We start from the raw sequence: 27,372 nt of genomic DNA, 5'->3' as shown, positions 1-27,372 counted from the left end.
ACGCAGAGACTCTCAAGCCCATTAACAGCTACCAGCTCTTTCTGTTTTACACACACACACACACACACACACACACACACACACACACACACACACACACACACACACACACACACACACACACACACACACACACACACACACACACACACACACAGTCTCAGGGAGAGATTAGAGGGCTATGAGTGTTTGAGAAGTGAGTCTCCCACTGGACTCCTCTGCCACCTGTCAGTCTCTCTCACACAGGCATCACGTAGGCTACGTCATACTTCCATCAGGGAAATGCTTATCTTTTACTGTGTGATTGTGGGGGTTGCAAGCTGTTTATGGCTGTGACATTGTGTCTGTCTTATGGCTAGCACGTGTTCCTAACAGCCATCTGTCTTTCAGCATGGGAGACGTGGCTAGGGCTTGGCAGTCATGACATTTTGTCAGCCGGTGATTGTCAAGCAAATATCTGCCTGTCTCACAGTAATTGACCGATTTAATTAACATAAACACATTTATCATCTTCTGTCTTCCACACAGCCAACAAGTTACTGATGCTGACCTTTGGAACACCTATATTTAAAAAGTCTAATAAATCCATGTAGTATAGTCTACACCTTCACAATAAATCCATGTAGTATAGCCTACACCTTCACAATAAATCCATGTAATATAGTCTACACCTTCACAATAAATCCATGTAGTATAGCCTACACCTTCACAATAAATCCATGTAATATAGCCTACACCTTCACAATAAATCCATGTAATATAGTCTACACCTTCACAGTAAATCCATGTAATATAGTCTACACCTTCACAATAAATCCATGTAATATAGTCTACACCTTCACAATAAATCCATGTAGTATAGCCTACACCTTCACAATAAATCCATGTAGTATAGCCTACACCTTCACAATAAATCCATGTAGTATAGCCTACACCTTCACAATAAATCCATGTAGTATAGCCTACACCTTCACAATAAATCCATGTAGTATAGCCTACACCTTCACAGTAAATCCATGTAATATAGTCTACACCTTCACAGTAAATCCATGTAGTATAGCCTACACCTTCACAGTAAATCCATGTAATATAGTCTACACCTTCACAATAAATCCATGTAGTATAGCCTACACCTTCACAGTAAATCCATGTAATATAGCCTACACCTTCACAATAAATCCATGTAGTATAGCCTACACCTTCACAATAAATCCATGTAGTATAGCCTACACCTTCACAGTAAATCCATGTAATATAGTCTACACCTTCACAGTAAATCCATGTAGTATAGCCTACACCTTCACAATAAATCCATGTAGTATAGCCTACACCTTCACAGTAAATCCATGTAATATAGTCTACACCTTCACAGTAAATCCATGTAATATAGCCTACACCTTCACAATAAATCCATGTAATATAGCCTACACCTTCACAGTAAATCCATGTAGTATAGCCTACACCTTCACAGTAAATCCATGTAGTATAGCCTACACCTTCACAATAAATCCATGTAGTATAGCCTACACCTTCACAATAAATCCATGTAGTATAGCCTACACCTTCACAATAAATCCATGTAGTATAGCCTACACCTTCACAATAAATCCATGTAGTATAGCCTACACCTTCACAATAAATCCATGTAGTATAGCCTACACCTTCACAATAAATCCATGTAGTATAGCCTACACCTTCACAATAAATCCATGTAGTATAGCCTACACCTTCACAATAAATCCATGTAGTATAGCCTACACCTTCACAATAAATCCATGTAGTATAGCCTACACCTTCACAATAAATCCATGTAGTATAGCCTACACCTTCACAATAAATCCATGTAGTATAGCCTACACCTTCACAATAAATCCATGTAGTATAGCCTACACCTTCACAATAAATCCATGTAGTATAGCCTACACCTTCACAATAAATCCATGTAGTATAGCCTACACCTTCACAATAAATCCATGTAGTATAGCCTACACCTTCACAATAAATCCATGTAGTATAGCCTACACCTTCACAATAAATCCATGTAGTATAGTCTACACCTTCACAATAAATCCATGTAGTATAGCCTACACCTTCACAATAAATCCATGTAGTATAGCCTACACCTTCACAATAAATCCATGTAGTATAGCCTACACCTTCACAATAAATCCATTATTTATTTTAGACAGGTCTAAAAAAACATGATATGAAGAAAAGGCATGAGCTCTGATTTGTTTGTTGTGCAGGCTGCACACACTTCAGTCTCTCATTCACAATTTGACAAACACTTGATAATATTCTCACCAGGCCTCGAATTTCCCAGCTGCATCCCCCTTGTGTGACCGTAATGCCCCCTTAAAAAATCCATGCCTTTTGCGGCCAAAGTGTCCGTTGTGCCCTCGGGCTGAATAAAATAATGATAATTCCCTTCTCCCGGCTGCCAGTCGCCGTGCTCCGAAGCATCTCTCACTCCCATGGCTCTCTCAGATATCTCTATTTTTATTAGCCAATGCTAGTCATGTGATCGTGTCCTTCTCAAAGGCCTCTCTGCTCTGAGGTAGGCTACAGGTGAAGACGGAACGCTCGGAACGCTACTGCAGATGTTAGAACTGTCCACGTTTTACTTTTCATCAGCCAGTAAGATGAGTCGTCCTAACGACCAGCAGAAGCACCGGACTCTGTCAATCTACTATCCCACATAGTACAAAAGTTGACCTATTCAATTGGTCAACTTGTCCTTCTGTGTGAGAAATAAATATTCCTAGCATAGTCTGGGACAGTTGTGGGATGTGATAGATCCCAAATTAATACAACCACTCACATCATTATTATTTTAAAGCAATGAGTCTGATGCAACAGATCAGAACATTTTTGCTTAAAATGTTGATAAACTATTAGGGTATTTCTTCACGTAAGTGCAGCGATGCGTACACGGCAGTAGACTATAAGCGCAGCGATGCGTACCCGGCAGTAGGCTATAAGCGCAGCGATGCGTACACGGCAGTAGGCTATAAGCGCAGCGATGCGTACACGGCAGTAGGCTATAAGCGCAGCAATGCGTACACGGCAGTAGGCTATAAGCGCAGCGATGCGTACACGGCAGTAGGCTATAAGCGCAGCAATGCGTACACGGCAGTAGGCTATAAGCGCAGCAATGCGTACACGGCAGTAGGCTATAAGCGCAGCAATGCGTACACGGCAGTAGGCTATAAGCGCAGCAATGCGTACACGGCAGTAGACTATAAGCGCAGCAATGCGTACACGGCAGTAGGCTATAAGCGCAGCAATGCGTACACGGCAGTAGGCTATAAGCGCAGCAATGCGTACACGGCAGTAGGCTATAAGCGCAGCAATGCGTACACGGCAGTAGGCTATAAGCGCAAATGTTCCAAAATGCAATCAATTAACGGGAAAACACTGTTCTCAAAAGTGACCGCAAATACGATTTAAGTATGTAATGCTTTTATTATAAAGGTGCATTTTATGGTGAAAATGATCTTCCGCGGTTATAAAACGGATTGATGTTCTTAATTTTATTAAGTTATTTGGCCACTTTAGTTGTGATACAAACCGTGTCAAACATCTAGGCCAATGGGATAGGCTACATGAGGTGTGCGACTATGATTTGAAAAAGTCACACAAAAAAAGGCATGATCTGTTTCTTGCCTTACTGCACAAGTGATCGTACGCCATTCACAAGTGATCGTACGCCATTCACAAGTGATCGTACGCCATTCACAAGTGATCGTACGCCATTCACAAGTGATAGTACGTTGCTGTCTCTCTTCACAGGTCCAAAAAGTTGAACCCGTTCTGAAATAGACCTGGGACTTTCCCACCCTGTGTGCTTACTGTGAGCGAGTGACGTGGGGAGGAGGGACGAGAGACACCAATCAACCAAGTTGACTCGCGCTATAGTAGACTAATAGCTAGCATAGCTACGTTATTTATCATCAAATATGATGACGGAGTACCTGCAGGGAGAAGCTAGTTAAGCTAGCTAGCTAGGCTAATTATCATCCAATATGATTGCGTAGTACCTGTCTTGACTGCATCAAACAGGGAGAAGCTAGTTAAGCTAGCTAGCTAGGCTAATTATCATCCAATATGATTACGTAGTACCTGTCTTGACTGCATCAAACAGGGAGAAGCTAGCTAGGCTAGGCTAATTATCATCCAATATGATTACGTAGTACCTGTCTTGACTGCATCAAACAGGGAGAAGCTAGTTAAGCTAGCTAGCTAGGCTAATTATCATCCAATATGATGACGTAGTACCTGTCTTGACTGCATCAAACAGGGAGAAGCTAGTTAAGCTAGCTAGCTAGGCTAACTGAGGCTGCAGGCACTTTCTCTTCCTACAAACAACAACTCCATTCAGAATATAATGTAGCAGCCTACCTGTTGGCTCTGGGTCGTTGTAGCCTGTCCTTCTCCTTCTCCTTTAACTTTTAATCCCATCTTCCATTGATTAGATATCTCCTAACTTTTGTCACACGGAGGCTCTAAGACTGTAGCCTATTTCCGCTTTGACGACTTCTGATTGGCTAACAACAACAAGCTACACGTGCCACTCTCGTGAAAAGCAAAGAGCAGCAGCATAAATGATCTGTACGGGCCCTTCTGGACAACTCGGTTAAAATTACACCGAGACCCGTGACAATCAGATCCGACGAGGACCTGTGACATTATGGAGCATTCTGGATCCGGACCTACTCGGGTGGATCAATGCTCTCCATCTCCTCTCTCTCTGTCTCTCTGTGTCTCTCTCTCTCCCCTCTCTCTCTGTCTCTCTCCATCTCCTCTCTCTCTCTCTCTCTCTCTCTCTCTCTCTCTCTCTCTCTCTCTCTCTCTCTCTCTCTCTCTCTCTCTCTCTCTCTCTCTCTCTCTCTGTGTCTCCCTCTCCTCTCTCCCTGTCTCTCTCTCTCCCCTCTCTCTCTGTCTCTCTCTCTCCCCTCTCTCTGTCTCTCTCCATCTCTCTCTCTCTCTGTGTCTCCCTCCTCTCTCCCTGTCTCTCTCCATCTCCTCTCTCTCTGTGTCGCTCTCTCTCTCGTAGTTGTCAGTAAGCTGTAGGCTGTTTTCTGAGTGTTTATCTTACTGTGGATGACCTGGAGGTTACATTATACTGGCTCCACTGCACAGGAGGTTGGTGGCACCTTAAATAGGGGAGGACGAGCTCGACTTAATAACCCGTCCAAAGAGTAGAAGGATTACACTATATGATGCCCGTCTCCTTATTAATTCAGCCACTTCTCTAACTAGCATGTTAAATCAAATACACATCTGGTGACCGGTGCAACTGTCCTGGGGAACTACGCTTCATAATATACACCGAACTAAAATATAAACGCAATAGTTTCAAAGATTTTATGTTAAAGTTTGTATGAGGAAATCAGTCAATGTAAATGAATTCATTAGGCTCTAATCTATAGATTTCACATGACTGGGAATACAGATATGCATCAGATACACAGATACCTTTACAAAAAGGTAGGGGTGTGGATCAGAACCAGTCAGTATCTGGTGTGACCTCCGTTTGCCTAATGCAGCGCGACACATCTCCTTCACATAGAGTTGATCAGGATGTTGATTGTGGCCTGTGGAATGTTATCTCACTCCTCTTCAATAGCTGTGCAAAGTTGCTGGATATTGGCGGGAACTGGAACACGCTGTCGTACCCGTCAATCCAGAGCATCCCAAACATGCTCAGTGGGTGGAATGTCTGGTGAATATGCAGGCCATGGAAGAACTGGGACATTTTCAGCTTCCAGAAATTGTGTCCAGATCCTTGCGTCATGGGACCGTGCGTTATCATGCTGAAACATGAGATGATGGCGGTGGATGAATGGCACGACAATGGGCCTCAGGATCTCATCATGGTATCTCTGTGCATTCAAATTGCCATCCATAAAATGCAATTATTTTCGTTGTCCGTAGCTTACGCCTGCCCAAACTATAACCTCCCGCCACAATGGGGAACTCTGTTCAGAACATTGACATCAGCAAACTGCTCGCCATACAGTCTGCTATCTGTCCGGTATAGTTGAAACCGGGATTCATCCGTGAAGAGCACACTTCTCCAGCATGCCAGTGGCCAACAAAGGTGAGCATTTGCCCACTGAAGTCGGTTACGATGCCGAACTGCAGTCAGGTCAAAACCCTGGTCAGGATGACGAGCAGATGAGCTTCCCTGAGAAGGTTTCTGACAGTTTTGTAGAAATTCTTCAGTTGTCTGTCTACAGACTGCCAGTCTCTACTGGTCTCTCTACAGACTGCCAGTCTCTACTGGTCTCTCTACAGACTGCCAGTCTCTACTGGTCTCTCTACAGACTGCCAGTCTCTACTGGTCTCTCTACAGACTGCCAGTCTCTACTGGTCTCTCTACAGACTGCCAGTCTACTGGTCTCTCTACAGACTGCCAGTCTCTACTGGTCTCTCTACAGACTGCCAGTCTCTACTGGTCTCTCTACAGACTGCCAGTCTCTACTGGTCTCTCTACAGACTGCCAGTCTCTACTGGTCTCTCTACAGACTGCCAGTCTACTGGTCTCTCTACAGACTGCCAGTCTACTGGTCTCTCTACAGATTCATCAGCTGTCCGGGTGCCTGGTCGCAGATAATCTCGCAGGTGAAGAAGCTGGATGTTGAGGTCCTGGGCTGGTGTGGTTACACATGGTCTGCAGTAGTGAGGCCGGTTGGACGTACTGTCAAATTCTCTAAAAAGACATTGGAGAAGCAGCTTATGGTAGAGAAATGAACATGAAATCCTCTGGCAACAGCTCTGGTGGACATTCCTGCAGTCAGCATGCCAATTGCACACTCCCTCCAAACTTGAGACATCTGTGGCGTTGTATTGTGTGACAAAACTGCACATTTTAAAGTGGCCTTTTATTGTCCCCAGCACAAGGTGCACCTGTGTAATGATAATGCTGTTTAATCAGCTTCTTGATATGCCACACCTGTCAGGTGGATGGATTATCTTGGCAAAGGAGAAATACTAACAGGGATGTAAACAAATTAGTGACTAAAAATATGAAAGAAAACAGTTTTTTGTGCGTATGGAACATTTCAGCGATCATTTATTTCAGATCATGGGACCAACACTTTATGTTGCGTTTTACATTTTAGTTCAGTGTAAAATAATGTGACGGTTGAAATGAAGAGCCCATCCTGCTTTACCTCCTAACCTACTGCACTGCAGGTATTTACTTAAAAAGTAGCTACAAATATTCACATTTTATTGAAAAACTTCAAATAAATACTTTTGACGGTATTGAAAAATCATCCCGTGGCTATTTCCAAATACCCCTGGATACGGTGTATATACGGTATACAACCTTTTTCAAACCTTTCTTTGGGGCCCCCCAGCCATCCCCAATAGTGTTGTCACGATACCAGAATTTAGACTTTGATACCGATACCAGGTTTAGTATCCCGATACCACGGCAACAAAACAAGCTACATTAGCCCAAGTCTCAGAGTGGAACTGGATCCAGACAGAAACTCTGCTACTGCTCTGTTCAATCACTGGGCATCTTTTATGTTAAATATCCTTACATTTGAAATGTTGGTAACACTTTACTTGACATCCAGTGTCATAACACATTATGACACTGTCATAACTATGTTATAATGTCATAACAGCTGACATAGCTTGTCATAACCTGTCATAACACTGTCATAACTATGTTATAATGTCATAACAGCTGACATAGCTTGTCATAACCTGTCATAACACTGTCATAACTATGTTATAATGTCATAACAGCTGACATAGCTTGTCATAATATGGTCATAACACTGTCATGACCCATATTTACATCTGTTGTGACATATTGTGTTATTTTAATCTTCGGCTGAGGGAGGAGAGACGTGAGGGAGACCGATTTTAAGTGAATGAATAACGTTTTGGGCTTTGAAATCCGCATATTTTGCATGATGGTTTGCATATTATCACAAACAAAGTACTTGGGTAGTGAATTGATGTTAGTTTCAGCTGTAAACTAGAAAGGAAAGTTATCCTACTAAACTGGAAGCTACCGGTATCTTCTGGTATTGTAAAGCTATTCTAGCTCTGTATGGAAATAGTTTTGCCAACAGTATTAACAGTTTCAACATTTGTACATGTCAGGTTACAGTGTTAACTTCTGTGCAGCATGAGGAGAAGAGAAATCAAAATGAAATAAAATTGTATTTGTCACATGCGCCGAATACAACAGTCTATATCTCTACAGACTGCCAGTCTCTACTGGTCTCTCTACAGACTGCCAGTCTCTACTGGTCTCTCTACAGACTGCCAGTCTCTACTGGTCTCTCTACAGACTGCCAGTCTCTACTAGGTCTCTCTACAGACTGCCAGTCTCTACTAGGTCTCTCTACAGACTGCCAGTCTCTACTAGGTCTCTCTACAGACTGCCAGTCTCTACTAGGTCTCTCTACAGACTGCCAGTCTCTACTAGGTCTCTCTACAGACTGCCAGTCTCTACTAGGTCTCTCTACAGACTGCCAGTCTCTACTAGGTCTCTCTACAGACTGCCAGTCTCTACTAGGTCTCTCTACAGACTGCCAGTCTCTACTAGGTCTCTCTACAGACTGCCAGTCTCTACTAGGTCTCTCTACAGACTGCCAGTCTCTACTAGGTCTCTCTACAGACTGCCAGTCTCTACTAGGTCTCTCTACAGACTGCCAGTCTCTACTAGGTCTCTCTACAGACTGCCAGTCTCTACTAGGTCTCTCTACAGACTGCCAGTCTCTACTAGGTCTCTCTACAGACTGCCAGTCTCTACCGGGTCTCTCTACAGACTGCCAGTCTCTACCGGGTCTCTCTACAGACTGCCAGTCTCTACCGGGTCTCTCTGCAGACTGCAGTCTCTACCGGTCTCTCTGCAGACTGCCAGTCTCTACCGGTCTCTCTGCAGGCTGCCAGTCTCTACCGGTCTCTCTGCAGGCTGCCAGTCTCTACCGGTCTCTCTGCAGGCTGCCAGTCTCTACCGGTCTCTCTGCAGGCTGCCAGTCTCTACCGGTCTCTCTGCAGGCTGCCAGTCTCTACCGGTCTCTCTGCAGGCTGCCAGTCTCTACCGGTCTCTCTACAGACTGCCAGTCTCTACCGGTCTCTCTACAGACTGCCAGTCTCTACCGGTCTCTCTACAGACTGCCAGTCTCTACCGGTCTCTCTGCAGATTGCCAGTCTCTACCGGTCTCTCTACAGACTGCCGGTCTCTACCGGTCTCTCTACAGACTGCCGGTCTCTACCGGTCTCTCTGCAGACTGCCGGTCTCTACCGGTCTCTCTGCAGACTGCCGGTCTCTACACGTCTCTCTACAGACTGCCAGTCTCTACCGGTCTGTCTGCAGACTGCCAGTCTCTACCGGTCTGTCTGCAGACTGCCAGTCTCTACCGGTCTCTCTGCAGACTGCCAGTCTCTACCGGTCTCTCTACAGACTGCCAGTCTCTACTGGTCTCTCTACAGATTGCCAGTCTCTACTGGTCTCTCTGCAGACTGCCAGTCTCTACTGGTCTCTCTGCAGACTGCCAGTCTCTACTGGTCTCTCTACAGACTGCCAGTCTGAAGCTCTGCTGTGCCAGAATGGGGCCAATAATATAGTTTTTTATAGCTGAAGCTCAATAAAAGAGACATTTCCATGACAGAAGCCAGAGAGCCAGTCAGTGGGAGGAGGAGAGGAAGAGACTCAGCAGAAACCATAGTGTCTCTCTCTCTCAACTTCAATTCACTTCAAGGGCTTTATTGGCATGGGAATCATACACTACCGTTCAAAAGTTTGGTGTCACTCAGAAATGTCCTTGTTTTTGAAAGAAAAGCCAAAAAAATTGGCCATTAAAATAACATCAAATTGATCTGAAATACAGTGTAGACATTGTTAATGTTGTAAATGATTATTATAGCTGGAAACGGCTGATTTAATGGAATATCTACATAGGCGTACAGAGGCCCATTATCAGCAACCATCACTCCTGTGTTCCAATGGCACGTTGTGTTAGCTAATCCAAGTTTATCATTTTAAAAGGCTAATTGATCATTAGAAAACCCTTTTGCAATTATGTTAGCATAGCTGAAAACTGTTGTTCTGATTAAAGAAGCAATAAAACTGGCCTTCTTTAGACTAGTTGAGTATCTGGAGCATCAGCATTTGTGGGTTCGATTACAGGCTCAAAATGGCCAGAAACAAAGAACTTTCTTCTGAAACTCATCAGTCTATTCTTGTTCTGAGAAATGAAGAATATTCCGTGCGAGAAATTGCCAAGAAACTGAAGATCTCGTACAACGCTGTGTACTACTCCCTTCACAGAACAGAGCAAACTGGCTCTAACCAGAATAGAAAGAGGAGTGGGAGGCCCCGGTGCACAACCTGAGCAAGAGGACAATTACATTAGAGTGTCTAGTTTGAGAAACAGACGCCTCACAAGTCCTCAACTGGCAGCTTCATTAAATAGTATCCGCAAACTACCAGTCTCAACATCAACAGTGAAGAGGCGACTCCGGGATGCTGGCCTTCTAGGCAGAGTTGCAAAGAAAAAGCCATATTTCAGACTGGCCAATAAAAAGAAAAGATTAAGATGGGCAAAAGAACACAGACACTGGACAGAGCAACTCTGCCTAGAAGGATCTTCACTGTTGACGTTGATACTGGTGTTTTGCAGTAGGGATTCTTCAATTAAGTAATTGTTGTCATTCAACGAGTGGAGACTAATTTTCATGCAATTTTTTTTCATTTAGAAATACTGCATCAAATCTAATTTTATTGGTCACATACATATTTAACAGATGTTATTTCAGGTGTAGCGAAATAATTGTAAAGATCTCTTGGACAAAAATGTTAATTAATGACAGATTTCTTGAGTTAGATTAATTATATTTTGAGGAAGTGTATACTGGCTACGGCATCACAAAATGGACGAACAGTACTATTGCTGCTTTTTATGCGATGGTCTTCTAATGGAGTATGAGAGAAAGTCATCTAGAAATCAAGCAGTCGTAGTTGGATGGTCAGAGGATGAATGGTGAGAATTGTACACTGTGTACGGCACAGCCTGGGGGCCGGACATGACATCTCTCTCATATATGACATGCCTTCTGTCTCGTGACAATAGCTTCTCTGTGTGGGGCCTCCGCTTGCAGTCGCCCTATTCTCCTCTCTCTCTCTGTTTACTCTCTTTTAATTTCTCTGTCCCTCGGTCTGTTCTCTCTGTCTCTCTAGACTCCTCTCTTTCTCTCTCTGTTTACTGTCTTTTAATTTCTCTGTCCCTCGGTCTGTTCTCTCTGTCTCCCTAGACTCCTCTCTCTCTCTGTTTACTGTCTTTTAATTTCTCTGTCCCTCGGTTCTCTCTGTCTCCCTAGACTCCTCCTGAGGCATGACCACACACACCCATCGTACCTGTTCATTGGCTCGTTTAAAGTAGGCTGGTATATGGTATTACCGGAAGGGACACTCTTTGTGTTTTTGCACAAAACAATTAATGCGGGGGTGCCTGAACCCCAAAATGTTATAATATATACAGTACCAGTCGACGGTTTGGACACACCTACTCATTCAAGGGTTTTTCTTTATTTGTACTATTTTCTACATCGTAAAATAATAGTGAAGACATCAAAACAACACATTTCTCCTTCTGGAGCGTAATGGATAATACAGACTGTATCAGTCTACAGAGACTAGCTCAGGGCTCATCATTTATACTGCAACTGTTGAATCTGACGTGTCTCTGTTGTACTGTGTTGAATTGTGGGTGTGTGTTTGACTGTGTTCAGGTGAGTGTGTTTGGTTGTGTTCAGGGGAGTGTGTTTGGTTGTGTTCAGGGGAGTGTGTTTGACTGTGTTCAAGGGAGTGTGTTTGGTTGTGTTCAGGGGAGTGCGTTTGGTTATATTCAGGGGAGTGCGTTTGGTTGTAGTCAGGGGAGTGTGTTTGGTTGTGTTCAAGGGAGTGTGTTTGACTGTGTTCAGGGGAGTGTGTTTGACTGTGTTCAAGGGAGTGTGTTTGGTTGTGTTCAGGGGAGTGTGTTTGGTTGTGTTCAGGGGAGTGTGTTTGGTTGTGGTCAGGGGAGTGTGTTTGACTGTTCAAGGGAGTGTGTTTGGTTGTGTTCAGGGGAGTGTGTTTGGTTGTGTTCAGGGGAGTGTGTTTGGTTGTGTTCAGGGGAGTGTGTTTGGTTGTGTTCAAGGGAGTGTGTTTGACTGTTCAAGGGAGTGTGTTTGGTTGTGTTCAGGGGAGTGTGTTTGGTTGTGGTCAGGGGAGTGTGTTTGGTTGTGGTCAGGGGAGTGTGTTTGGTTGTGGTCAGGGGAGTGTGTTTGACTGTGGTCAGGTGAGTGTGTTTGACTGTGTTCAGGGGAGTGTGTTTGGTTGTGTTCAGGGGAGTGTGTTTGGTTGTGTTCAGGGGAGTCTGTTTGGTTGTATTCAGGGGAGTGTGTTTGGTTGTGGTCAGGGGAGTGTGTTTGACTGTGTTCAGGGGAGTGTGTTTGGTTGTGGTCAGGGGAGTGTGTTTGGTTGTGGTCAGGGGAGTGTGTTTGACTGTGGTCAGGGGAGTGTGTGTGGTTGTATTCAGGGGAGTGTGTTTGACTGTGGTCAGGGGAGTGTGTGTGGTTGTATTCAGGGGAGTGTGTTTGTGGAACATGGACGCACTAGTTCATACAGCTTTGGTGAAGTTTCTCTTGGACACAGAAACTCGATGCCAGGGTGGGATTTGAACCCACAACCTTGGGTGTGCCAGCACCACGCTTCTACCCACTGAGCCACCTGAATGGACTGTGCAAAACCCTCACACAGAGCATTAGGAATTGAGGGTCTAGGCTGTAAAGCACCTTGTACATCTGCTGATGTAAAAAGGGCCTTTATAAAATAGGATTGATTGAATCATGGAAAGATGAGGCAACTGGACACAAGTCAAACTTGTGTTCTTTCTGTTATTAAATCTGTAATCTGTGATATGATCATCTCCACACTGTCCTCTTCTCCTCCTTCCTCCACACTGTCCTCTTCTCATCCCTCCTCCTTCCTCTACACTGTCCTCTTCTCATCCCTCCTCCTTCCTCCACACTGTCCTCTTCTCATCCCTCCTCCTTCCTCCACACTGTCCTCTTCTCATCCCTCCTCCTTCCTCCACACTGTCCTCTTCTCATCCCTCCTCCACACTGTCCTCTTCTCATCCCTCCTCCACACTGTCCTCTTCTCATCCCTCCTCCACACTGTCCTCTTCTCATCCCTCCTCCACACTGTCCTCTTCTCATCCCTCCTCCACACTGTCCTCTTCTCATCCCTCCTCCACACTGTCCTCTTCTCATCCCTCCTCCACACTGTCCTCTTCTCATCCTTCCTCCCTCCTCCACACTGTCCTCTTCTCATCCTTCCTCCACACTGTCCTCTTCTCATCCCTCCTCCACACTGTCCTCTTCTCATCCTTCCTCCACACTGTCCTCTTCTCATCCCTCCTCCACACTGTCCTCTTCTCATCCCTCCTCCACACTGTCCTCTTCTCATCCCTCCTCCACACTGTCCTCTTCTCATCCCTCCTCCACACTGTCCTCTTCTCATCCCTCCTCCACACTGTCCTCTTCTCATCCCTCCTCCTTCCTCCACACTGTCCTCTTCTCATCCCTCCTCCACACTGTCCTCTTTTCCTCCTTCCTCCACACTGTCCTCTTCTCATCCCTCCTCCACACTGTCCTCTTCTCATCCCTCCTCCACACTGTCCTCTTCTCATCCCTCCTCCACACTGTCCTCTTCTCATCCCTCCTCCACACTGTCCTCTTCTCATCCCTCCTCCACACTGTCCTCTTCTCATCCCTCCTCCACACTGTCCTCTTCTCATCCCTCCTCCACACTGTCCTCTTCTCATCCCTCCTCCACACTGTCCTCTTCTCATCCCTCCTCCACACTGTCCTCTTCTCATCCCTTCTCCACACTGTCCTCTTCTCATCCCTCCTCCACACTGTCCTCTTCTCATCCCTCCTCCTTCCTCCACACTGTCCTCTTCTCATCCCTCCTCCACACTGTCCTCTTCTCACCCTCCTCCACACTGTCCTCTTCTCATCCCTCCTCCTTCCTCCACACTGTCCTCTTCTCATCCCTCCTCCGTCCTCTGTTCTTTTCCAGGCAACCAGACAAGCTGGTAGTGGTGTGGACTCGCAGGAGCCGACGGAAATCCTCCAAGGTGTGTGTGTGTACTATTAGTTTAGTCTTGGTAGCACTTTATGCTGTTTAGCTGGACTTGGTCGTAGGAAGTAGGCTAAATCACTGTGGAGATGTATAGTGTACAGCTTTCTATATTTCTTCAGAGTTGACCTGTTGGTCTGCACCTTGGCAACTGTTTGGGTCTCTACCCTTCATGAGTTTTTGTCTGTGTAAATATTTGATGTTATATTTAGTGATTTTAAAGTGTGTATATATTGTGTTTTCAGTCTCCCTCTGTCTCTTAATTCAATTATAATGGTTTTATTGGCATGGGTGTAACATATGTTAACGTTGCCAAAGCAAGTGAAATAGATAAACTAAATATAAATGTACAGTAAACATTACACTCACAGAATATTATGGCTACATACAATGTTGTTGAAGTAGAAACGGTCAAATGAACTCTGTCAATCTCTCCCCAGGCTCACAGTTGGCAGCCAGGCATCAAGAACCCCTACCGAGGAGTGGTGGTGTGGCCTGTACCGGAAAACATAGAAATCACTGTCACACTCTTCAAGGTAGCGCGTGGGTGTGTGTGTGTTTCTCTCTGTGTGTGTTTCTCTCTCTTTGTGTGTGTGTGTGTGTGTGTGTGTTTCTCTCTGTGTGTGTGTGTGAGAGACTGTTACTTCAACATGCTGATCTCTTGCTGACAGGCTAGCCTGTATTCATAAGGTTGTGTAACATGTTAGTAGTCAGGGCCTGTATTCATAAGGTTGTGTAACATGTTAGTAGTCAGGGCCTGTATTCATAAGGTTGTGTAACATGTAGTAGTCAGGGCCTGTATTCATAAGGTTGTGTAACATGTTAGTAGTCAGGGCCTGTATTCATAAGGTTGTGTAACATGTTAGTAGTCAGGGCCTGTATTCATAAGGTTGTGTAACATGTTAGTAGTCAGGGCCTGTATTCATAAGGTTGTGTAACAAGTAGTAGTCAGGGCCTGTGTTCATAAGGTTGTGTAACATGTTAGTAGTCAGGGCCTGTATTCATAAGGTTGTGTAACATGTTAGTAGTCAGGGCCTGTATTCATAAGGTTGTGTAACATGTTAGTAGTCAGGGCCTGTATTCATTAGGTTGTGTAACATGTAGTAGTCAGGGCCTGTATTCATAAGGTTGTGTAACATGTTAGTAGTCAGGGCCTGTATTCATAAGGTTGTGTAACATGTTAGTAGTCAGGGCCTGTATTCATTAGGTTGTGTAACATGTTAGTAGTCAGGGCCTGTATTCATAAGGTTGTGTAACACGTTAGTAGTCAGGGCCTGTATTCATAAGGTTGTGTAACATGTTAGTAGTCAGGGCCTGTATTCATAAGGTTGTGTAACATGTTAGTAGTCAGGGCCTGTATTCATAAGGTTGTGTAACATGTAGTAGTCAGGGCCTGTGTTCATAAGGTTGTGTAACACGTTAGTAGTCAAGGCCTGTATTCATAAGGTTGTGTAACATGTTAGTAGTCAGGGCCTGTGTTCATAAGGTTGTGTAACATGTTAGTAGTCAGGGCCTGTATTCATAAGGTTGTGTAACATGTTAGTAGTCAGGGCCTGTGTTCATAAGGTTGTGTAACAAGTAGTAGTCAGGGCCTGTGTTCATAAGGTTGTGTCTGTAAACAATTGTTGGAAAAATTACTTGTGTCATGCACAAAGTAGATGTCCTAACCGACTTGCCAAAACTATAGTTTGTGAACAAGAAATTTGTAGAGGTTGTAAAAATGTAATAAAATGTATGCACTCTACTGTAAGTCGCTCTGGATAAGAGCGTCTGCTAAATGACTAAAATGTAAATGTAATGTAAATGTAGAGTGGTTGAAAAATGAGTTTTAATGACTCCAACCTAAGTGTATGTAAACTTCCGACTTCAACTGTATCTGTGTTGACTGAATATAAGATAGTGATGTCTGATAAATAGTCAAGTTTCTCCAGAAATAATTATTTCTAAATAACAGACAAGAATGTCCCTTTTGTTGCTCACTCTAGGTTAAATTAACCTAATCTCAAAAATATTGTTACTTTTTAAACAAAGCGATTATTATTATTAGTTCATTTATAATGATATTAAAGCCCCTTAGGATCTGAGAATATCAAATGGAAAATGCCCCTTAGATATTAATGTAGAATCCTCCAATCCTCTAAATGTAATTACTGACGGAGAGTCACGTCATTGGAAAACATATATTTGTAGATATACTGCAGGTCTACCATAGGCGAAATGAGTATTGGTTAGACTACAATTAGGGTGTGGGAATGTTATGCCCCTTTAGATATTCATTTACAATCCTCCAATCCTCTTTTGCTGTAGCCTACTCCTGACTGTCACGTTGTACAGCGCAATATTTTCCATTCCATCCTTACGGAAACCCCGAGGGTTGTGTGACCTAGTGGTTCGTTTTTCGTTTATCTCGGAATAGAAACACCATAATATGAATCAAATTAATTATGCCAAATTTTTTCAAATCAATCCCATGTGCTATGTTATTACAAAAAAGGTTTTAAATTCTCTAGTAATGCCAATATGGGAGACTATCAAATGCTTCTCAAAGATGCCTTCTGGTGGTCAAACTAGCACTAACTTGCCATAATGTGAAAAATGGCTGACAATTAAATAACGTGCCATAGAATGCTGCAGCAGCCCGCAAGGTGTGCTGCAGTATGACGCAACTTTTAAAGGAGGAACCACTGTATGTCAGACTGAGTGCATATAGCTTCCATTACTGCCCTTTACTCTCCTCCAGCTCACTAGCATCCTTCCATCCCATTCACCTCATCAGTTTGAGGACATGCCTAATGGTGTGTGACCTAGTGGGTTGAGTGTCCTCTCCCCCTGAGCCCTTCTGCTCTAAATCACTCCGTTTCATCTCACATCAGCATCCAAATGTCATTTGACAGACAGCCTGGATGTCCAATAGACCTGGAAAAGGCACATATGAGGCTGGTTTCCCAGTATCCTGACGGACCAGACGGTGATAGCTAGGTAGTTTCCCAGTAGCCTGATAGACCAGACGGTGATAGCTAGGTAGTTTCCCAGTAGCCTGATAGACCAGACGGTGATAGCTAGGTAGTTTCCCAGTAGCCTGATAGACCAGACGGTGATAGCTAGGTAGTTTCCCAGTAGCCTGTTAGACCAGACGATGATAGCTAGGTAGTTTCCCAGTAGCCTGTTAGACCAGACGGTGATAGCTAGGTAGTTTCCCAGTAGCCTGATAGACCAGACGGTGATAGCTAGGTAGTTTCCCAGTAGCCTGATAGACCAGACGGTGATAGCTAGGTAGTTTCCCAGTAGCCTGATAGACCAGACGGTGATAGCTAGGTAGTTTCCCAGTAGCCTGATAGACCAGACGGTGATAGCTAGGTAGTTTCCCAGCAGCCTGATAGACCAGACGATGATAGCTAGGTAGTTTCCCAGTAGCCTGATAGACCAGACGGTGATAGCTAGGTAGTTTCCCAGTAGCCTGATAGACCAGACGATGATAGCTAGGTAGTTTCCCAGTAGCCTGATAGACCAGACGGTGATAGCTAGGTAGTTTCCCAGTAGCCTGATAGACCAGACGGTGATAGCTAGGTAGTTTCCCAGTAGCCTGATAGACCAGACGGTGATAGCTAGGTAGTTTCCCAGTAGCCTGATAGACCAGACTGTGATAGCTAGGTAGTTTCCCAGTAGCCTGATAGACCAGACGGTGATAGCTAGGTAGTTTCCCAGTAGCCTGATAGACCAGACGGTGATAGCTAGGTAGTTTCCCAGTAGCCTGATAGACCAGACGGTGATAGCTAGGTAGTTTCCCAGTAGCCTGTTAGACCAGACGGTGATAGCTAGGTAGTTTCCCAGTAGCCTGATAGACCAGACGGTGATAGCTAGGTAGTTTCCCAGTAGCCTGATAGACCAGACGGTGATAGCTAGGTAGTTTCCCAGTAGCCCGATAGACCAGACGGTGATAGCTAGGTAGTTTCCCAGTAGCCCGATAGACCAGACGGTGATAGCTAGGTAGTTTCCCAGTAGCCCGATAGACCAGACGGTGATAGCTAGGTAGTTTCCCAGTAGCCCGATAGACCAGACGGTGATAGCTAGGTAGTTTCCCAGTAGCCTGTTAGACCAGACGATGATAGCTAGGTAGTTTCCCAGTAGCCTGTTAGACCAGACGGTGATAGCTAGGTAGTTTCCCAGTAGCTTGATAGACCAGACGGTGATAGCTAGGTAGTTTCCCAGTAGCCTGATAGACCAGACGGTGATAGCTAGGTAGTTTCCCAGTAGCCTGATAGACCAGACGGTGATAGCTAGGTAGTTTCCCAGTAGCCTGATAGACCAGACGGTGATAGCTAGGTAGTTTCCCAGTAGCCTGATAGACCAGACGATGATAGCTAGGTAGTTTCCCAGTAGCCTGATAGACCAGACGGTGATAGCTAGGTAGTTTCCCAGTAGCCTGATAGACCAGACGATGATAGCTAGGTAGTTTCCCAGTAGCCTGATAGACCAGACGGTGATAGCTAGGTAGTTTCCCAGTAGCCTGATAGACCAGACGGTGATAGCTAGGTAGTTTCCCAGTAGCCTGATAGACCAGACGGTGATAGCTAGGTAGTTTCCCAGTAGCCTGATAGACCAGACGGTGATAGCTAGGTAGTTTCCCAGTAGCCTGATAGACCAGACGGTGATAGCTAGGTAGTTTCCCAGTAGCCTGATAGACCAGACGGTGATAGCTAGGTAGTTTCCCAGTAGCCTGATAGACCAGACGGTGATAGCTAGGTAGTTTCCCAGTAGCCCGTTAGACCAGACGGTGATAGCTAGGTAGTTTCCCAGTAGCCCGATAGACCAGACGGTGATAGCTAGGTAGTTTCCCAGTAGCCCGATAGACCAGACGGTGATAGCTAGGTAGTTTCCCAGTAGCCCGATAGACCAGACGGTGATAGCTAGGTAGTTTCCCAGTAGCCCGATAGACCAGACGGTGATAGCTAGGTAGTTTCCCAGTAGCCCGATAGACCAGACGGTGATAGCTAGGTAGTTTCCCAGTAGCCCGATAGACCAGACGGTGATAGCTAGGTAGTTTCCCAGTAGCCCGTTAGACCAGACGGTGATAGCTAGGTAGTTTCCCAGTAGCCTGATAGACCAGACGGTGATAGCTAGGTAGTTTCCCAGTAGCCTGTTAGACCAGACGTGATAGCTAGGTAGTTTCCCAGTAGCCTGATAGACCAGACGGTGATAGCTAGGTAGTTTCCCAGTAGCCTGATAGACCAGACGGTGATAGCTAGGTAGTTTCCCAGTAGCCTGTTAGACCAGACGGTGATAGCTAGGTAGTTTCCCAGTAGCCTGATAGACCAGACGGTGATAGCTAGGTAGTTTCCCAGTAGCCTGTTAGACCAGACGGTGATAGCTAGGTAGTTTCCCAGTAGCCTGATAGACCAGACGGTGATAGCTAGGTAGTTTCCCAGTAGCCCGATAGACCAGACGGTGATAGCTAGGTAGTTTCCCAGTAGCCCGATAGACCAGACGGTGATAGCTAGGTAGTTTCCCAGTAGCCCGATAGACCAGACGGTGATAGCTAGGTAGTTTCCCAGTAGCCTGATAGACCAGACGGTGATAGCTAGATAGTTTCCCAGTAGCCTGTTAGACCAGATGGTGATAGCTAGGTAGTTTCCCAGTAGCCTGATAGACCAGACGGTGATAGCTAGGTAGTTTCCCAGTAGCCTGATAGACCAGACGGTGATAGCTAGGTAGTTTCCCAGTAGCCTGATAGACCAGACGGTGATAGCTAGGTAGTTTCCCAGTAGCCTGTTAGACCAGACGGTGATAGCTAGGTAGTTTCCCAGTAGCCTGATAGACCAGACGATGATAGCTAGGTAGTTTCCCAGTAGCCTGTTAGACCAGACGGTGATAGCTAGGTAGTTTCCCAGTAGCCTGATAGACCAGACGGTGATAGCTAGGTAGTTTCCCAGTAGCCTGATAGACCAGACGGTGATAGCTAGGTAGTTTCCCAGTAGCCTGATAGACCAGACGGTGATAGCTAGGTAGCTAACGCTGATAATGGAATGTAACTGCTTTCTCTCAGGACCTCAAGGAATGTTGAATAAAATGACATTTGGACATAAACTCTACTTGTTGTCCGGGTGGGTCCTTATTCAACTGGGTCTTATGAGATGATATAACCACAGCAAAGTATTATTAAAGACGTTTCAAAACACTGATAGTGAGTTCAGATTCCTATCACCTGAAACATGTAAATAGATTCAGGCGATGCATGAATACTAGGCCAGATACATTACGTTAGACCAGCCAGTGATAACTAACAGGCATATTAAGCTTTGTCTTGGACTATAAAAAAAGGTATTTCATTGGAGGATCTTTGTTGAGAATGCATTTTTTTAGTCATGGACTAGTTGGTTCTGTCTAGGAAACGGCCACCTTTCTGTGTTAACTAGCCGATCGATACAACATTGAACGGTTCTAAAGTTCAATACTCAGTACATTCGTAAAGTTTTCAGATCTCTTGACTTTTTCCACATTTTGTTACGTTACAGCCTTATTCTGAAATGTATGAAATTCTTTATTTCCTCATCAATCTACACATAATACCCCATAATGACAAAGCAAAAACAGGTTTATAGATTTTTTTATTTATTTTTTACAAATGTATGAAATAACAACTATCACATTTACATAAGTATTCACACCCTTTACGAAGTACTTTATTGTAGCATCTTTGGCAGAGATTACAGCCTCGATTCTTCTTGGGTATGTTCGATCGGGTTCAAGTCCGGGCTCTGACTGGGCCACTCAAGGACATTCAGAGACTTGTCCCGAAGCCACTCCTGTGTTGTCTTGGCTGTGTGATTAGGGTCGTTGTCCTGTTGGAAGGTGAACCTTTACCCCAGTCTGACGTCCTAAGTGCTCTAGACCAGGTTTTTATCAAGTATTTCTCTGTCCTTTGCTCTGTTCATCTTTCCCTCGATCCTGACTAGTCTCCCAGTCCCTGCCGCTGAAAAACATCCCCACAGCATGATGCTGCCACCACCATGCTTCACCGTAGGGATTGTGCCAGGTTTTCTCCAGACGTGATGCTTGACATTCAGGCCAAAGAGTTGAATCTTGGTTTTATCAGACCAGAGAATCTTGTTTCTCATGGCCTGAGAGTCCTTTAGGTGTCTTTTGGCAAACTCCAAGCGGGCTGTCATGTCCCTTTTACTGAGGAGTGACTTCCATCTGTTCACACAATCATAAAGGCCTGATTGGTGGAGTGTTGCAGAGATGGTTGTCCTTCTGGAAGCTTCTCCCAACTCCACAGAGGAACTCCGGAGTTCTGTCAGAGTGACCATCAGGTTCTTGGTCACCTCCCTGACCAAGGCCCTTCTCCTCCGATTGCTCAGTTTGGCCGTGCGGACAGCTCTAGGAAGAGTCTTAGTGGTTCCAAACTTCTTCCACTTAAGAATGATGGAGGCCACTGTGTTCTTGGGGACCTCCAATGCTGCAGACATTTTTAGGTACCCTTCCCCAGATCTGTAACGTGACACAATCCTGTCTCGGAGCTCTACGGACAATTCCTTCAACCTCATGGCTTGGTTTTTGCTCTGACGTGCACTGTCAACTGAGGGACCTTATATAGACAGGTGTGTGCCTTTCCAAATCATGTCCAATCAATTGAATTTACACCAGGTGGCCTCCAATCAAGTTGTAGAAACATCTCAAGGATGATCAATGGAAACAGGATGCACCTGAGCTCAACTTCGAGTCTCATAACAAAGGGTCTGAAATAGTAAATAGTAAATAAGGTATTTCTGTTTCTAATTTCTAATACATTTGTAAAAAATGTTTGTCATTATGGGGTATTGTGTGTAGATTGAGGGAATACGGCTGTAAGGTAACAAACTAAAGGAAGGGGTCTGAATACTTCCATGTTGTTTTCTCTCCTAGGACCCCCACGCAGAGGAGTTTGAAGACAAGGAGTGGACGTTTGTCATAGAAAATGTGAGTACACATTACCTCTCCCCTCACTTATGCTGGACTGGGCTGAACTGGACTATATGGACTGGGTTATATGGGCTGGGCTATATGGACTGGGCTATATTGGCTGGGCTATATGGGCTGGGCTATATGGACTGGGCTATATGGACAGGGTTATATGGACAGGGCTGGGCTATATGGGCTGGACAGGGTTATATGGACAGGGCTCGTCTGGGCTGGACAGGGTTATATGGACAGGGCTATATGGACAGGGCAGGGCTCGTCTGGGCTGGACAGGGCTATATGGGCTGGACAGGGTTATATGGGCAGGGCTGGACAGGGCTATATGGGCTGGACAGGGTTATATGGGCTGGGCTATATGGGCTGGACAGGGCTATATGGGCTGGACAGGGCTATATGGGCTGGACAGGGCTATATGGGCTGGACAGGGCTATATGGGCTGGACAGGGTTATATGGGCAGGGCTGGGCTATATGGGCTGGACAGGGTTATATGGACAGGGCTGGGCTCGTCTGGGCTGGACAGGGTTATATGGACAGGGCAGGGCTATATGGGCTGGACAGGGCTATATGGACAGGGCAGGGCTCGTCTGGGCTGGACAGGGCTATATGGGCTGGACAGGGTTATATGGGCAGGGCTGGACAGGGCTATATGGGCTGGACAGGGTTATATGGGCTGGGCTATATGGGCTGGACAGGGTTATATGGGCAGGGCTGGACAGGGCTATATAGGCTGGACAGGGCTATATGGGCTGGACAGGGCTATATGGGCAGGGCTGGACAGGGCTATATGGGCTGGACAGGGTTATATGGGCAGGGCTGGGCTATATGGGCTGGACAGGGTTATATGGACAGGGCTGGGCTCGTCTGGGATGGACCGGGTTATATGGACAGGGCAGGGCTATATGGGCTGGACAGGGCTATATGGACAGGGCAGGGCTCGTCTGGGCTGGACAGGGCTATATGGGCTGGACAGGGTTATATGGGCAGGGCTGGGCTATATGGGCTGGACAGGGTTATTTGGGCAGGGCTGGGCTCGTCTGGGATGGACAGGGCTATATGGGCTGGACAGGGCTATATGGGCTGGACAGGGCTATATGGGCTGGACAGGGGGCTATATGGGCTGGACAGGGCTATATGGGCTGGGCTGGGCTATATGGGCTGGACAGGGCTATATGGGCTGGACAGGGCTATATGGGCTGGACAGGGCTATATGGGCTGGACAGGGCTATATGGGCTGGACAGGGCTATATGGGCTGGACAGGGCTATATGGGCTGGACAGGGTTATATGGGCAGGGCTATATGGGCTGGACAGGGCTATATGGGCTGGACAGGGCTATATGGGCTGGACAGGGTTATATGGACTGGACAGGGTTATATGGACAGGGCTATATGGGCTGGACAGGGCTATATGGGCTGGACAGGGCTATATGGGCTGGACAGGGCTATAGGGGGTGGACTATATGGGCTGTACTGGTCTGGCATTTAGATGTTCACATGCTGCCATCTAGTGGTCAGACTCAGATATTCGTTTTCTGTCCTTCAGTAAACACATTCAATGAAGTGGTATTAGGAACATCATGTGAGAGAGTTTGTCATAGGACACTCATACCTTTACTGTGTGTGTGTTCAAAGAATGAGTCCACCTGGGGGATTCAGTCTCAGGTTGGGAAACCCAGAGCTTTCTTCTCGTGCTGAGTCAAAGGTCCCGTCCTTACTTTCACCAGAGCACCACTGTGTGGAACCCCTGACACGGGACCTTTATATTGTGTGTTTTCCACTGGGAAATAACAGATGGGTAGGAGACTCCTGGTCAGCACGAAGCCAGTCCACTAGTATCTCTCCAAATGTCTTTCCCTTTCTCTCCCGTCTCTTCCTCTCTCTCTCTAATCTACTTCTCTCTCCCTTCATCTCCCCATCTCTTACTCTCTCGTTCCCCCTCTCTTCCTCTCTCTCTACCTCCATTTACTTCTCTCCCCCCTCATCTCCCCATCTCTCCTTCCCTCGTTCCCCCTCTCTCTCCCTCCATCTCCCCCATCTCTCATCTACCTATCTCTCTCCCTCCTCTCTACCTCCATTTCCCCCTCTCCCCCCTCATCTCCCCATCTCTTCCTCTCCCCCTCTCTCCTTCCCTCATCTCTTCCCCTCTCTCCCTCCTCTACCCAATCTTCCTCTACCTCCCTCCCATGCCTCCCCCAATAGCATCATCATCTGATCTCTGTAAGAGAGCTGTTTGACATGTTAGTTCTGCTTGTGATCCGTTCCTGTGCAGGTCAAGGTCAGAGATAAATACCCCTGACACTTGGTCTTACAGAAGAGAATGGAAATGTCAGTAGTGGCATGAAACACACGGGTGAAAAGAAGAGAGCAGGGCTTTTGTTTTGGGAGAACAGGACAAGGTGGGCTTGTTCAACTCCTAGTGGTCTCTTGGTGAAGCAGTGAGAAGGAACTGAATGTATTGCAAAGGTGAAACTACAAAAACATGGTTGTGTGTGAGGAGAAGGGATGGGGGTGGGGAAGATGGAGGTAGAGGAAGAGGGAGAAAGGGACCTCTATGGTTGTGAGGTCTGGGGTCCACTCTACATACCTGAACCAAGAATTCACTAAATGGGACAAAAACCCAATTGAGACTCTGCATGCAGATGTATACAGAGGTAGAGAGGTGTGGGGAGGGAGGGGGAGGTATGTAGAGAGGGAGAGGAGAGGTATGTAGAGAGGGAGAGGTATGTAGAGAGGGAGAGGTATGTGGAGAGGGAGAGGGAGAGGTATGTAGAGAGGGAGAGGTATGTAGAGAGGGAGAGGTATGTAGAGAGGGAGAGGTAGAGGTGTAGAGAGGGAGAGGGAGAGGTATGTAGAGAGGGAGAGGGAGAGGTATGTAGAGAGGAGAGAGAGGTATGTAGAGGGAGAGAGGTATGTAGAGGGAGAGAGGTATGTAGAGGGGGAGAGGTATGTGGAGAGGGACAGGTATGTAGAGCGGGACGGGGAGAGATATGTAGAGAGGGAGAGGTATGTAGAGCGGGAGGGGGAGAGGTATGTAGAGAGGGAGAGGTATGTAGAGAGGGAGAGGTATGTAGAGAGGGAGAGGTATGTAGAGCGGGAGGGGGAGAGGTATGTAGAGCGGGAGGGGGAGAGGTATGTAGAGCGGGAGGGGGAGAGGTATGTAGAGCGGGAGAGGTATGTAGAGCGGGAGAGGTATGTAGAGGGGGAGAGGTATGTAGAGGGGGAGAGGTATGTAGAGGGGGAGAGGTATGTAGAGGGGGAGAGGTATGTAGAGCGGGAGGGGGAGAGGTATGTAGAGCGGGAGAGGTATGTAGAGCGGGAGAGGTATGTAGAGAGGGAGAGGTATGTAGAGAGGGAGAGGTATGTAGAGCGGGAGAGGTATGTAGAGCGGGAGGGGGAGAGGTATGTAGAGCGGGAGGGGGAGAGGTATGTAGAGCGGGAGGGGGAGAGGTATGTAGAGCGGGAGAGGTATGTAGAGCGGGAGAGGTATGTAGAGGGGGAGAGGTATGTAGAGGGGGAGAGGTATGTAGAGGGGGAGGGGTATGTAGAGGGGGAGGGGTATGTAGAGGGGGAGGGGTATGTAGAGGGGGAGGGGTATGTAGAGGGGGAGGGGTATGTAGAGGGGGAGGGGTATGTAGAGGGGGAGAGGTATGTAGAGGGGGAGAGGTATGTAGAGGGGGAGGGGGAGAGGTATGTAGAGAGGGAGAGGGAGGGGGAGAGGTATGTAGAGAGGGAGAGGGAGGGGGAGAGGTATGTAGAGGGGGAGGGGGAGAGGTATGGGGAGAGGGAGAGGTATGTAGAGCGGGTGGGGGGTTATTCAGAGGTAGAGGGGGGGGGGGGGGGGTTATTCAGAGGTAGAGAGGGGGGGGGGGTTATTCAGAGGTAGAGAGAGGGGGGGGGGTTATTCAGAGGTAGAGAGAGGGGGGGGGGTTATTCAGAGGTAGAGAGGGGGGGGGTTATTCAGAGGTAGAGAGGGGGGGGGTTATTCAGAGGTAGAGAGGGGGGGGGTTATTCAGAGGTAGAGAGGGGGGGGGGTTATTCAGAGGTAGAGAGGGGGGGGGGTTATTCAGAGGTAGAGAGGGGGGGGTTATTCAGAGGTAGAGAGGGGGGGGTATTCAGAGGTAGAGGGGGGGGGGTATTCAGAGGTAGAGGGGGGGGGGGGGGTTATTCAGAGGTAGAGAGGGGGGGGGTTATTCAGAGGTAGAGAGGTGGGGGGGTTATTCAGAGGTAGAGAGGGGGGGGGGTTATTCAGAGGTAGAGAGGGGGGGGTTATTCAGAGGTAGAGAGGGGGGGGGTTATTCAGAGGTAGAGGGGGGGGGGGGGTTATTCAGAGGTAGAGGGGGGGGGGTTATTCAGAGGTAGAAGGGGGTTATTCAGAGGTAGAGAGGGGGGGGTTATTCAGAGGTAGAGCGGGGGGGGGGGGTTATTCAGAGGTAGAGAGGGGGGGGGGGTTATTCAGAGGTAGAGAGAGGGGGGGGTTATTCAGAGGTAGAGAGGGGGGGGGGGTTATTCAGAGGTAGAGAGGGGGGGGGGTTATTCAGAGGTAGAGAGGGGGGGGGGGGGTTATTCAGAGGTAGAGAGGGGGGGGGGGTTATTCAGAGGTAGAGAGGGGGGGGGGTTATTCAGAGGTAGAGAGAGGGGGTTTATTTAAACATTTTTAAACATTTAACCTCCCAATCACAGCCGGTTGTGATGCAGCCTGAAGAGAAGTGTAGCGAGGGGTAGTGAGGCAGAGAGAACAAGCTGTCTGTTTAGGTAGGCTGGAGGTCAACAGACAGATGGATTTATTCTGGATAGAAAGACAAGACTGTGGAGCTGGGAGAAAGACCAAGGACTGGAGGGGAGAGAGGGAGGAGGCACCTCTCCTACCTCACACACAGCAGAGAGGAGAGGGAGAGGAGAGGGAGAGGAGAGGAGAGGGGGAAGAGAGGGTGGAGGCACCCCTCCTACCTCACACACAGCAGAGAGGAGAGGAGAGGGGGAGGAGGCACCCCTCATACCTCACACACAGCAGAGAGGAGAGGGAGAGGGAGAGGGAGAGGGAGAGGAGAGGGGGAAGAGAGGGTGGATGCACCCCTCCTACCTCACACACAGCAGAGAGGAGAGGAGAGGGGGAGGAGGGACCCCTCATACCTCACACACAGCAGAGAGGAGAGGGGGAGGGGAGAGAGGGAGGAGGCACCCCTCCTACCTCACACACAGCAGAGAGGGGAGGGGAGAGAGGGAGGAGGCACCTCTCCTACCTCACACACAGCGGAG

The 27,372-nt window shown here is 46.9% G+C and overlaps 1 protein-coding gene across 1 annotated transcript in view; it reads left to right on the top strand.

Annotated features, from left to right (window-relative positions):
• Positions 1-27,372, top strand: part of ehbp1 (EH domain binding protein 1) — a 390,693-nt gene that overhangs the window by 10,940 nt on the left and 352,381 nt on the right. The window contains exons 3-5 of the mRNA XM_071394516.1: positions 14,102-14,159; positions 14,602-14,697; positions 22,064-22,117. Of these exons, the coding sequence (XP_071250617.1) occupies positions 14,102-14,159; positions 14,602-14,697; positions 22,064-22,117 (208 nt within the window). The remainder of the gene's footprint in view (positions 1-14,101; positions 14,160-14,601; positions 14,698-22,063; positions 22,118-27,372) is intronic.

This window comes from Salvelinus alpinus, chromosome 3 (assembly GCF_045679555.1).
Source record: "Salvelinus alpinus chromosome 3, SLU_Salpinus.1, whole genome shotgun sequence".
NCBI lineage: Eukaryota > Metazoa > Chordata > Actinopteri > Salmoniformes > Salmonidae > Salvelinus > Salvelinus alpinus.
Note: the sequence above shows the minus strand (reverse complement) of the source record. Positions and strands in the feature narration are given on the sequence as shown.